We start from the raw sequence: 12,472 nt of genomic DNA, 5'->3' as shown, positions 1-12,472 counted from the left end.
ATCATTTCCAGTGTCTTCAAAGGATGAAATTATCAAAATTTTCATTTCCCATTTGTCCTCGGTGGATAAAATATAGTTTCCCTCACACTGATCAAGAATCAAATCTTTTCCAATTTGTCTTCAAAGGATAAAATGTGGTATTTTCCCATTTTCAGCCACAGAATATGAAAGGAAACTCTTCCTATTACTGGTATGGCACCAAGATAATAAAACACAATTCTCTCTTCCTATAAGAACAATATCAAAATTCCAACCTTCGTGATAAACTTATACAAAAACTACTGTCTTCCCCCCTTTTAATATATAAATGTTTATCTTCCCACCAGAGAAAATATTAGTCTATCTTCCCACCAGAATAAAAACAAATTCCTATCTTCCCTTCTGAGAAAATATACATGCCTACTTTCCCACCAGAAAAAATATTAATGTCTATCTTCCCACCAGAGAAAATATTAATGTCTATCTTCCCACCAGAGAAAATATTAATGTTTATCTTCCCACCAGAGAAAATATTAATGTCTATCTTCCCACCAGAAAAAATATTAATGTTTATCTTCCCACCAGAGTAAATATTAATGTCTTTCTTCCCACCAGAGAAAATATTAATGTCTATCTTCCCACCAGAGAAAATATTAATGTCTATCTTCCCACCAGAGAAAATATTAATGTTTATCTTCCCACCAGAGAAAATATTAATGTCTACCTTCCCACCAGAAAAAATATTAATGTCTATCTTCCCACCAGAGAAAATATTAATGTCTATCTTCCCACCAGAGAAAATATTAATGTCTACCTTCCCACCAGAGAAAATATTAATGTTTATCTTCCCACCAGAGAAAATATTAATGTCTACCTTCCCACCAGAGAAAATATTAGTGTTTACCTTCCCACCAGAGAAAATATTAATGTTTATCTTCCCACCAGAGAAAATACTAATGTCTACCTTCCCACCAGAAAAAATATTAATGTCTATCTTCCCGCCAGTGAAAATATTAATGTTTATCTTCCCACCAGAGAAAATATTAATGTCTACCTTCCCACCTGAGAAAATATTACTGTTTATCTTCCCACCAGAGAAAATATTAATGTCTACCTTCCCACCAGAGAAAATATTAATGTTTATCTTCCCACCAGAGAAAATATTAATGTCTACCTTCCCACCAGAGAAAATATTAATGTTTATCTTCCCACCAAAGAAAATATTAATGTCTATCTTCCCACCAGAGAAAATATTAATGTTTATCTTCCCACCTGAGAAAATATTAATGTCTATCTTCCAACCAGAGAAAATATTAATGTTTATCTTCCCACCAGAGAAAATATTAATGTCTATCTTCCCACCAGAGAAAAAAAACCTACCTTCTCAACTGAGAAAATAAAACAACTGTACAAAAGGCGTCATAAAGTTTACAGATGTCTTTGCTGATACTTTCTTTGACCAACATCTCTTGCCGACAGCCGACGTAATATGCATCACACTAAAATGAACTATTTTCAGCCACTTTCTTTTTCTTATTTTTTCCAACTATTTTCAGTCACGTTCTTTTCCTTATTCTTTCCATTAGCTTTCATAGCTTAAATTCGTTTTATATGCTCAAAGAGAGAGAGAGAGAGAGAGAGAGAGAGAGAGAGAGAGAGAGAGAGAGAGAGAGAGAGTTATGACAAAATATTTTTTTCACCTGCATTAAAAACTTCAGTGATTAAATGTATATGGTTTTGTAACAGATCATGATAGATGAAAACAAACGCTTCCGATATTCTAATTTTAATTATCTGTGAAAAAAAAAAACAATTATGTGCTCATGAATCTTTTTTTTTTTTTGTGGAGGGGAAAGGGTCAACTTTATTTTTGAAAAATATACAGAAATTTATGAATTTAAAAGACGTGGGAAAAGGGATCAACTTTATTTTCTTCAAATTTTACAGAAACCAAGGCAGTCTTCCATTCGTGTAAGAAAATTTAATTTTTAGAAAATCCTCTGATAATATTTCTCACATCTTGGTTTCCATCCAGTACTCAACCTCGAGTTGTTAAAGATATAATTAGAAAGCTGTTTTCAATAAGAACACAACATATATATAAATAATCTTCAGTCACAAACGAAAAATCTAAAGTATTATTTAAGTACCCATTATGAATCAAAAATATACAAGCCAGTCCAAGAATTACGTCATTCATAATCTCCTGGAATAAGATGGAATCACTCTGGAATCAGATGGAATCACTTCTCTTCTCACTGATAAAACAACATAGGACCTCCCACTTGGAGAACATTAAAATAGTAATAACAACAGCTCGTAATCACTTCATTCAGTCATAACATAAGCTTTAACAATCATCAGTACTTCTAAGCACCTGTTCCACAGGAAATAAAATGTAAATATTTCAAATAACATTCACAGATAAACATTCGAAACTTGTTCAATGAACAACTCAAAGTAATGTGTAGCTGACGATGGACAAGGTCATGAAATCACCAGAACAATCAATTAAACTGTTGCATATTAAAAACTTTTAATTATATAAATAAATTGTATTTATAACAGATAAAAATTAAGACTTGCAAAAGTGAACTGTGTTCCTCTTCACTGTTTACGTTAAAAGGCCTTTTAACGTAACACAGGACTTTCAACGTAATGTAGAGGCCTTTTAATGTAACACAGGGGACTTTTAACATAACGGAGGCCTTTTAATGTAAGGTAAAGGCCTCTTACTGTAACTTAAAAGCCTTCTAACATAACGTAAAAACCATTTAACGTAACGTAAAAGCTTTTAAACATAACGTAAAGTCCTTTTTAACATAACATACAACCTTTTCAGCATAACTTAGATGCCTTTTAACGTAACGTAAAAGCCTTTATAACATAAAAGTCTTTAAATGTAATTTAATGTAAAAACTTTTTAACATAACGTACAAGACTTTTAAGGTACCGTAAAGGCCTTTTAATGTTACCTAAAAAGCCTTTCAACATAAAGCTAAAGCCTTTAAATGTAACATAAAAGCCTTTCAACGTAACGCAAAATGCCTTTTAACGTAACGTAGATGCCTTTAACGTAAACAACGTGATGCCAAGGCCATTTAACGTATGTAGAGTACTTTCAACGTAACGTACAAGCCTTTTAACATAACATAATAGCCTTTTATTGTAACATAGAGGCCTTTTAACATAACATAAAGGCCCTTTAACCTAACGTAAGAGGACTTTTCACGTAACGTAGAGGCCTTTTCACGTGACATAAAGGTCTTTTAACATAGCGTAAAGCCTTTTCACGTAATGTAAAGGCTTTTTAACATAAACATTGAGGGAGAACACCGTTTAGGTGTTCGAAAGTCTTAGCTTCTATCTTTTATAAAGAATACAATTTATTTATTTATTTACATAATTGCTGACTTTTACTAAACGACAATTTAATCAGGACACTCAATTTCTTCGCAAACAAAACATCTTTTCCTTTTGTTCTTTGCCAAACCATCAACGTTCTTCTTCTTCTTCTTGTGCTGCTGCTGCTTCTTCTCTCGATTTCATTCCTTCAACTTCGCGCCCTTTGGGACTTCCCATCACAGCAGAAACTCGTACCTCTGCGAGTGAGGGTTGTAGGAAGGGTGTCTGGCCCTGACGTGGCGGTGGAGGGCGCTGGAATCAGCCGACCTGAAGGAACAGAGAGGACAACCGTAGGGCTTCTCTCCCGTGTGCACCCGAAGGTGCTTCTTCATGTCGCCTCTTCTCACGGCCCTGTAAGGGCACCATTGGCAGACGAAGGGCTTGACGCCGTCCTGGAGCTGCCCTCTGGGGGCGCCCCTACCTCTGACAACCCTTCCTCCTGATAAAGGGTCAGCTATTAAAGGATTCCGACCTCCCGAAGAAGGGTCGGATGTTAACGGATTCCGACCCGAAGAACAACCTGCGGGCGGTCTGGGAGGAGTGCCCCCCACCAAGGCCTCCGAAGAAGGAAATCTCCTGCTGGTCCTCCTCGGCCGCGACGTCATGTAACCAGCAGCAACCCCGGCGGACGCGGACATGCCTCTTCCTTGGCCGTGGGCGAGAGCGACACAGCGCGGCTGCAATGAACATAACCATCATATCAGCACACACGAGACTGACTTCAAAATCCTGTTCGTTTTTTTTCCTCTCTCTCTCTCTTATGTTTTTTTTTTGTGTCTTCTACTTTAGATGACTCACAGTAACACGGACACACCAAAACCAGCAATGATCTAAATAAAGCACCACGTCCATAACAACATCGGATCCATCACAAACAAACAAACAAACAAAATCATAATAATAATGATGATAATAATAATTTCAGAAAAGAAAAGCTAACCATATATTACACAAACGATATAATCCTCTCATTGGTAACTATGTCATCTCAAACAATAACAACCGCTCTTTCCTGATTCAAACTTGAAAAGTCATAATAAAACATCTTCCGGGTGAACAACGCGACCAGTATTTTAAACGTCACAGAGTTCTTTGAAAGGCTTCTGCTACTGCCGCTGGCTGTGGGAAGGGCCTCTCCCTCCTCCCGCAGACTGGTGCTGCTGAGAGTGCGACAACTTGGAGCTCGAGCGAGGGGCACCCGTCGTCCGCGTGGGCGTCATAAGACTGGAGGTTCTATGAGGAGGAATCGAGCGGCCATCTTCCTCTTCCTCTTTACAGACATCCTGAGAGCTGGGACTTGACCTTGAGGAAGCTCCTCCGCGGGGAGCTTCCTCCCCGACAGCCGACGACGCCTCCTGGACGAAGGGCGCCTTGCCCAAATGCTTCGTCGGGGTGGGGGGCGGCTCCTTGGAGGCTGTCGTGCCTTTCGCCAGCAGGGAAGGCAGCAGTAAAGGGGGCGGAGGGCGCTTGGTCGTCGCAACAGCAGGGAAGGCCATGTTGGGGAAGGGTTTCACGGGGGACTTGACGAGGACGTCGGCGGGCTTCAGCTTGTGAACGCCCACCATGTGCCTTCGCAGGTTGCTCTTGTCCCCCGACATGTAGGAGCAAAATTGGCAGCGGAAGGGCTTCTCGCCCGTGTGCGTTCGTATGTGCTTGTCCAGGTCGACGCGAGACCGACAGGTGTAATGGCACAAGTGACATGGGTAGTGTTTGTCGATGCTAGGGGCGGCGCCGCTGGGGTTCCTCCCGAGGCCCACGGTCCAGCCGAGGGCAGCGGCAGCTGTTGAGAGTCCAGGACCTCCTCCTCCTCCTCCTGCCGATGCAACGTCTCTGGAGGAAGTGGAGGATGTTGACCACAGACGACGGGCCTGAAGAGGGGCATTACAACTCTGGCGGGAAGTCCCCGAATCCAATTCCACCAAGGCAGCGGCGGCTACAACCAACGGCTTTCCAGCAGTTCCTCCGACACACTGCAACAACAGACATAATGCCGCCTGTCAGTCAGCCCTTCCAAAGTGCCTTTTTTTTTTTTTTTTTAATCTACTGGACATCAGATTTTTGTTTAATTCAACCCATCACCAAGGAAAAAACTGGTTGAGAAAAGTCTCAATAAATGTGCAAATTACATAATTATTTCTAAATCCAATTGATATAAATGATGCAGTGTAAGCTCTCTCTCTCTCTCTCTCTCTCTCTCTCTCTCTCTCTCTCTCTCTCTCTCTCTCAAACAAACAAACAAACAAACAAACAAACAAATAGCGACAAGCTAATTATTACCAGCAAACATAATTCTCTCAGTAAACAGCTTCTACGGCTTTTTCATAACGCCAAATTTATCTGCCGTTGTTTTGTTCACTTTTATCTGAAAATTAAATCTATAAGAACACTGGTTTTCCACTGTATGGAAGCTTGCTTATAAAACAAATGGCGTCTTTGGATTGTTTATAAATTAACGTTAGTTCATGTTCAATAATAATCCTATGGGCAGACATGCATACAATAAAAGAGGTTACGTGTGTGTGTGTGTGTGTGTGTGTATATACACATATATACGGTATGTATATAAATGTATTTATTATATATATACATTATATATATACAAACTACAATAATTCATATTTTCCAGCGCAATATTCATTCTTTCTCACATACATCACTTCAGTAACCTAATAACAATGTTTTTTTCTTATATATATATTAGCTTGACCTACAGCTTTCAACCAAGTGTTAACAACATCCAACATTAAATTATCACAAACATATCATTAAAATTATGTGGTTAAAGTAGGAAAACTTCCCTTTCCATTCTTTCATAAATGTACAATGTTTTTCTCGTAAGCTTAATTCTCATGCTATTTAATTTACGTGAGACAATATATTGATTTTGCTGTATTACATGGTAAGTGTTCTATTAATGAAAATACTGGTTTGTACCAAGTTTATAGAATAGACTAGAACATAGAATTTATGCCAAAGGCCAAGCGCTGGGACCTACGAGGTCATTCAGCGCTGAAAGGGAAATTGACAGATAGTAAAAAGGTTTGAAAGGTGTAACAGGAGGAAAACCTCACAGTTACACTATGAGTCAATTGTTAGGAGAGGGTAGAAAGTAAGATGGAGGAAAGAATATGAGAGGGAGATACAGTAAAAGGAAAGAAAGGGGTTGCAGCTAGACGCCGAACGGACGCTGCAAATACCCTTAAGTAAGACCTACAGTACACCTCGCGAGGTGCACTGAAAGCACTACCCCCCCCCAACCCTCTCACGGGGCTCAGTTTTTGATACTCTGTAACATATCAAAACTTCAGCCGTCTGTGCTGTCACATTTTCAAGTCAAATGTCCTCAGAAGATGAGCTAACGATAAGCTCTGAATATTTTCCAAATCTTTGGAGCCCATTTTCTCAGAATGGGGGGAAAATGGCTTACGCAAGTTCGTCAAACTAGGGAGAATTATGGTACAAAGTTGCTAAAAAACTCTAAGAGGGTCAAAATCTTCACAAAAGGGGTAATAAGATCAACACACAAGAGTCATATCTTTTTTTGGCGAGGTTGTCAAGTTTAAAGACCATTAGCATAATAATAACTATTATTATTATTATTATTACTATTATTATTCAGAACATGTATCCCATTCATACGGAACAAGCCCATAGGGGCCACCGACTTTAAACTCAAGCTTCCAAGATTATCATTATTATTTTTTTTCAAAGTCATCCTCATCGACTGGGTGGTATTTATAGTGTGGGGTTCCGGGTTGCATCCTGCCTCCTTAGGAGTCCATCACTTTTCTCACTATGGGCGCTGTTTCTAATAGCACGCTCTTCTGCATGAGTCCTGGGGCTACTTGGGCATCTAGTTTTTCCAGATTCCTTTTCATGGATCTTGGGATCGTGCCTAGTGTTCCTATGATTATGGGTACAATTTCCACTGGCATATCCCATATCCTTCTTACTTCTATTTTCAGGTCTTGATACTTATCAATTTTTTCTCTTTCTTTCTCATCTACTCTGGTGTCCCATGGTACTGCGATATTATTATTATTATTATTAACCCCTATCATTATTATTTTTATATATTATTATTATTCAGAAGATGAACCCTATTCATATAGGACAAGCCCACCACAGAGGCGACTGACTTGAAATTCAAGCTTCCAAACATGATGATGATGATGATGATGATGATTATGATTATTATTATTATTATTATTATTATTATTATTATTATTATTATTATTATTATTATTATTATTATTATTATTATTATTATTCACAAGATGAACCCCATTCATATGGAACAAGCCACCAAAGGGGACACTTACTTGAAATTCAAGCTCCCCAAAGAATATGGTGTTTATTTGAAAAAAAAAAAAAAAATACAAAGGTAACAGGAAATACAGAAAAAGAGAGATCAATTATTAGAAAAGAAAAAATAAATTAACAAATTAATCAACAGCTAAACTGTTAGGTAAATTATAAAATACAAGGAGAATTGCTTTAGGGTAGTAATGCATTGCATCTTCGCCTGAACTTTTGAGGTTCCAACTGCAGTAGGTTAGCTTTCTACCCTAAAGCAATTCTCCTTGTATTTTATAATTTACTCAACAGTTTAGCTACTGACTAATTTGTTCGTTTATTTTTTCAAAATCAAAAGTATATACTAGTGAAACAAATAGTAGAAGTTTATAGTAATTTAAGGAAGACTCTTAAGACGAAAACTGCAAACAACCAGGGCTTTAAATCTGATTCCTCTTCAAGTTCCGAGTGACCTTGGTCACTGACTAATCTCAAGTTATTTCAGACAGCATTGTTCCATTACAGGAACCATCTGATCTTCAGGCGAAGGAGCACAAACAGGGACAACAATCCGAAATTTACTATTTGGCCAACCTAGGGGACAGCAGCCCCAAAATGCAGTAAATGTGCCTCGCTGTCGAAGTTCTCAGTTCCAGAGGTCCTTTCTTCTTCACACAGTCGGGCTGTGGAACAGCCTCCCTGAGGATGTTACGCAACTGGAACCTCGAAAGTTCAAGCGGAAACGCAGTGCATTACTACCCTACAGTAATTCTTGTATTTTAATCATTTATCATCTATTTATTTATTAATTTACTTTTTCTTTCCTGCTGACTGATCTCGTCTTTCTGTATATACTGCCTAATTACCCTCTGTTACTTATTTCAGAAGAGCACTATATTCTTCGGAAGCTTACTAACCTAAGGCAATTCTTGTATTTTACCAATTTTATTTATATTCTTAACTATTTATTAACGTTTTTCCTCTTCTAATAACTGATCTCTTCTTTCTGTACTTCCTATCACCTTCTATTACATTTTCAAATGAGCACCACATTCTTTGGAAGCTTGAATCTCAAGTCAGTGACCCTTGTGGTGGGCTTGTTCCATGTGAGGGTTCATCTTATGAATAATAATAATAATAATAATAATAATAATAATAATAATAATAATAATAATAATAACAATAATAATAATAATAATAATAATAATAATAATAATAATAATAATGGAGAAACAAATCCACAGTTATGTCAAGGTACATATATGTAAAGATAGATCTGTACAGAGAGCTTTCGGGAATCTGTTCGATTCCCCTTTTCAATCTGATTGAAAAGGGGAATTGAACACATTCCCAAAGGCTCTCTGTAGACATTTATTTTTAAATATACGTACCCATAAATAACTGGATTTGTTTCTCCACTTCAGGACTCACGATACTATGAGTAATTTTTAATAATAATAATAATAATAATAATAATAATAATAATAATAATATTAATAATAATGAGGGATGAACCCACCACAACTATCAGTATCGCATCATCAAAATCATGAACCCAATACCAGAGCGCAAAAGATCAGTAGTGTACTGATCTGTAAACTGATTTTTAAGCTTGAGCCCATCAAAACAAGGTCCTCCTTTTAAGTGGTTCAAGGAAGGCACTGCCCGTCACACGGCCTTACCTTTCCTTTTAAAGTCTGGGTGTCTGGGAAAGTGAATTACGAACCCAAAGATTTAACCTGTAACATATAACTGACACATAGCAACCACTGGCTTCGAAACTGCTGCCCAATTCAGGGGTTTTCCTAGCTGACTTGAGGAAGGTGGTCTACAATAAACAACCAAATTATCAAGGGATCGTTTTAATACGTAAACATGGCATTTACAAACTGACACATCTGCGTAACCTAACACGATTATTGGAAAACACTTTTAACATATATCGCTGATTTGGATTTCAAAGTACTTCTGTTCTGGCGACTGATGCAGAACAACCAATTAATCAAGATATAAATACACTGTTACTGATGTTCTCAGGAATTTTTAGACCTGTTTAGAGGGATCTGATTACAGGGCATTTCAGGATTAGGAAAGTGGGTATGTCCAAAGCCTTGGCAAAGTGCCCAAAGCCAGAATATTAAATACAGAATAAAACACCACTCCCTACCAACAAGATTATCTGATCCGGTCAATACACAAAGCAAGATCTTGTACCCAGCGGGAACTTAAGAGCACATTCACAGATCTTGTACCCAATTGGAACTTTCGAGCATATCCACAGGTCTTATGCCCAGTTGGTGCTAAGGCACCTAGAGCACATTCACAGATCTTGTACCCAATTGGAACTTAGAGCACATTCACAGATCTTGCACCCAATGGGAACTTAAAAGTTTATTCACAGATCTTGTACCAAGTGGAACTTAGAGCATATTCACAATCTTACACCCAACTGGAACTTAAAAGCCCATTCACAGATCTTGTACCCAATTGGAACTTGAGAGCACATTCACAGATCTTGAACTTAGCTGGCACCTGGTGCACATCCACAGACCTTGTAATAAGCTGGCCCCTAGAGCTCATTCACAGATCTTATACCCAACTGGAACTTGAAGCTCAATCACAAATCTTGTACCTAATTGGAACTTGGAACTTTACCCAACTAGAACTTGAGCTCAATCACAAATCTTAATTGGAACTTGAGCTCACTCCATATCTAGAACTTGAAGCTCAATCACAAATCTTGTACCCAACTGGAACTTAAGAGCTCATTCAACAGATCTTATACCCAACTGCACTGGAACTTAAGCTCAATCACAAATCTTGTACTCAAAACTGCCCAACTGGAACTTAAGAGCTCATTCACAGATCTTTTATAACTCAATCTTGTACCAAACTAGAACTTAAGAGCTCATTCACAGATTTTATACCCAACTGGAACTTGAAGCTCAATCACAAATCTTGTACCCAACTGGAACTTAAGAGCTCATTCACAGATCTTATACCCAACTGGAACTTGAAGCTCAATCACAGATCTTATACCCAACTGGAACTTGAAGCTCAATCACAAATCCTGTACCCAATTGGCACTTAGAGCACATTAACAGATCCTGACCCTAGCTGGGCTCTAGAGCACATTCACAGATCCCGTACCCAGCCAGTACTCAGGCACCTTAGAGCACGCGCACGTATCTTGTTTCCAGAACCGAGACGCAGCAAACCAGCGAGCGGAAAACAGCACCTATCAGAAAGGTTGCTGTTGCTGCTGCTGCTGCTGTCGCCTCTGATGGTTTGGCTCAGGCACTGCCAACAGGACTTGCGAAGACGAGCACTGCTGCTGCTGGGCTTGGTGGTGGTGCTGTGTTCGGACATGCCTTCGGACATTGCTGCTGTGCGCCGCCCTGTACGGGCAGTATGGGCACTGGAAGGGCTTCTCGCCCGTGTGGGTTCGGATGTGCCGAGTTAGGTCTATGTACGATCCGCAGGCCCGTCCGCACAGCCCGCAAGACAGCTGCTCTCTTGGACTCCTCCTCCTCACAGCCTAGAAGAGAGAAACGCGCCTCCCTTAGTCACACTCCTCTTGGAAACCATCTCTCGAAAGATTCGACACAAGGGGGTTTTTTGGAGGGGAAGGAATCAAAAGAGCTTACAGTAAGATTCGACAATATATTGCTCGTGATTCGGCAAGATGTCTGAGTTGAAAGATCACAAAATTTGTACAGGATTCAACAAGAGGTTAGAGGTTCGAGTTGAAAGGTTCAACAAAACTTTTGTAAGATCTGGCACAGGATTCAACACAAGGGTGTTTTTTTTTTTTTTTTTTTTGAGGGGAAGGAATCAACAGAGCTTACAGGAAGATTCGACTACATATTGCTTGTGGTGCGACAAGAGGTTTGAGTTGAAGGAATCAACAGAACTGACCTAAGACTCAACAAGTGGTATGAGGTTTAAGTTGAAGGAATTCACAAAACTTACAGTAAGATTCAACAGTAAATTTCGAGTTTCGACAAGATGTTTGAGTGGAAGGATCACCAAATTTGTATAGGATTCAACAAGAGGTTAGAGGTTTGAGCTGGAGGTATCAAAAGAACTTACATTAAAATTCACCAATAAATTGCTTGTGATTCAACAAAATGTTTGAGTTGAAGGGTAAAAAACTTACGTAGGGTTCAACACGAGGTATGAGGTTCGAGTTTACGGAATTTACAAAAATTACCTAGGATTCGACACAAAGGGTTTTTGAGGGGAAGGAATCAACAACGCTTACGTAAAGATTCACCAATAAATTGCTTGTGATTCAGCAAGAGGTTTGAGTTGAAGGATCACAAAATTCGTATAGGATTCGACAAGAGGTTATAGGTTTGAGTTGACGGATTCAACAAAGCCTCCAATAAGATTCAACAGTAAATTGCCTGTGATTCAACAAGATGTTCAAGTTGAAGATTACAAAGGTTAAGATTCAACATTAATTGCGACAAGGTGTCTGAGTTGAAGGAATCAATAAAACTTACATTAAGATTCAACAGTAAATTGCCTGTTATTCAACAAAATGTTTGAGTTCAAGGGTAAACAAAACTTATGTCGACATGAGGTCAGAGGTTCAAGTTGAAAGGTTCAACAAAACTTTTGTAAGATCTGACACAAGATTCAACAAGAGGTTTGAGCTGAAGGAATCAAAAGAACTTACAGTAAGATTCGACAATATACCGAGCGTGATCTGACAAGAGGTTTGAGTTGAAAGATCACAAAATTTGTATAGGATTCAACAAGAGGTTAGAGATTTGAGTTGAAAGAT

At 38.7% G+C, this 12,472-nt stretch overlaps 1 protein-coding gene across 19 annotated transcripts in view; it reads right to left on the bottom strand.

Annotated features, from left to right (window-relative positions):
- The window catches only part of LOC136832100 (longitudinals lacking protein, isoforms H/M/V-like), a 141,257-nt gene that overhangs the window by 63,819 nt on the left and 64,966 nt on the right, over nt 1-12,472 (bottom strand). The window contains exons 5-6 of one of the 19 annotated variants that reach the window (XR_010851051.1): nt 10,570-11,218; nt 9,527-10,312 (exon numbers count right to left, since the gene is read on the bottom strand). The exons of 16 other annotated variants lie outside the window; for them this stretch is intronic. Coding sequence is in view for 2 of the 3 variants with exons in the window: in XM_067092752.1 (XP_066948853.1) it covers nt 4,491-5,354 (864 nt within the window). In the remaining variant the exon portion in view is untranslated. Of the gene's footprint in view, nt 1-1,889; nt 5,355-9,526; nt 10,313-10,569; nt 11,219-12,472 lie in introns of those variants that run through there. 2 more of the 19 variants (XM_067092752.1, XM_067092763.1) reach the window with 2 other exon arrangements.

This window comes from Macrobrachium rosenbergii, chromosome 49 (assembly GCF_040412425.1).
Source record: "Macrobrachium rosenbergii isolate ZJJX-2024 chromosome 49, ASM4041242v1, whole genome shotgun sequence".
NCBI classification, from domain to species: Eukaryota; Metazoa; Arthropoda; class Malacostraca; order Decapoda; family Palaemonidae; genus Macrobrachium; species Macrobrachium rosenbergii.
Note: the sequence above shows the minus strand (reverse complement) of the source record. Positions and strands in the feature narration are given on the sequence as shown.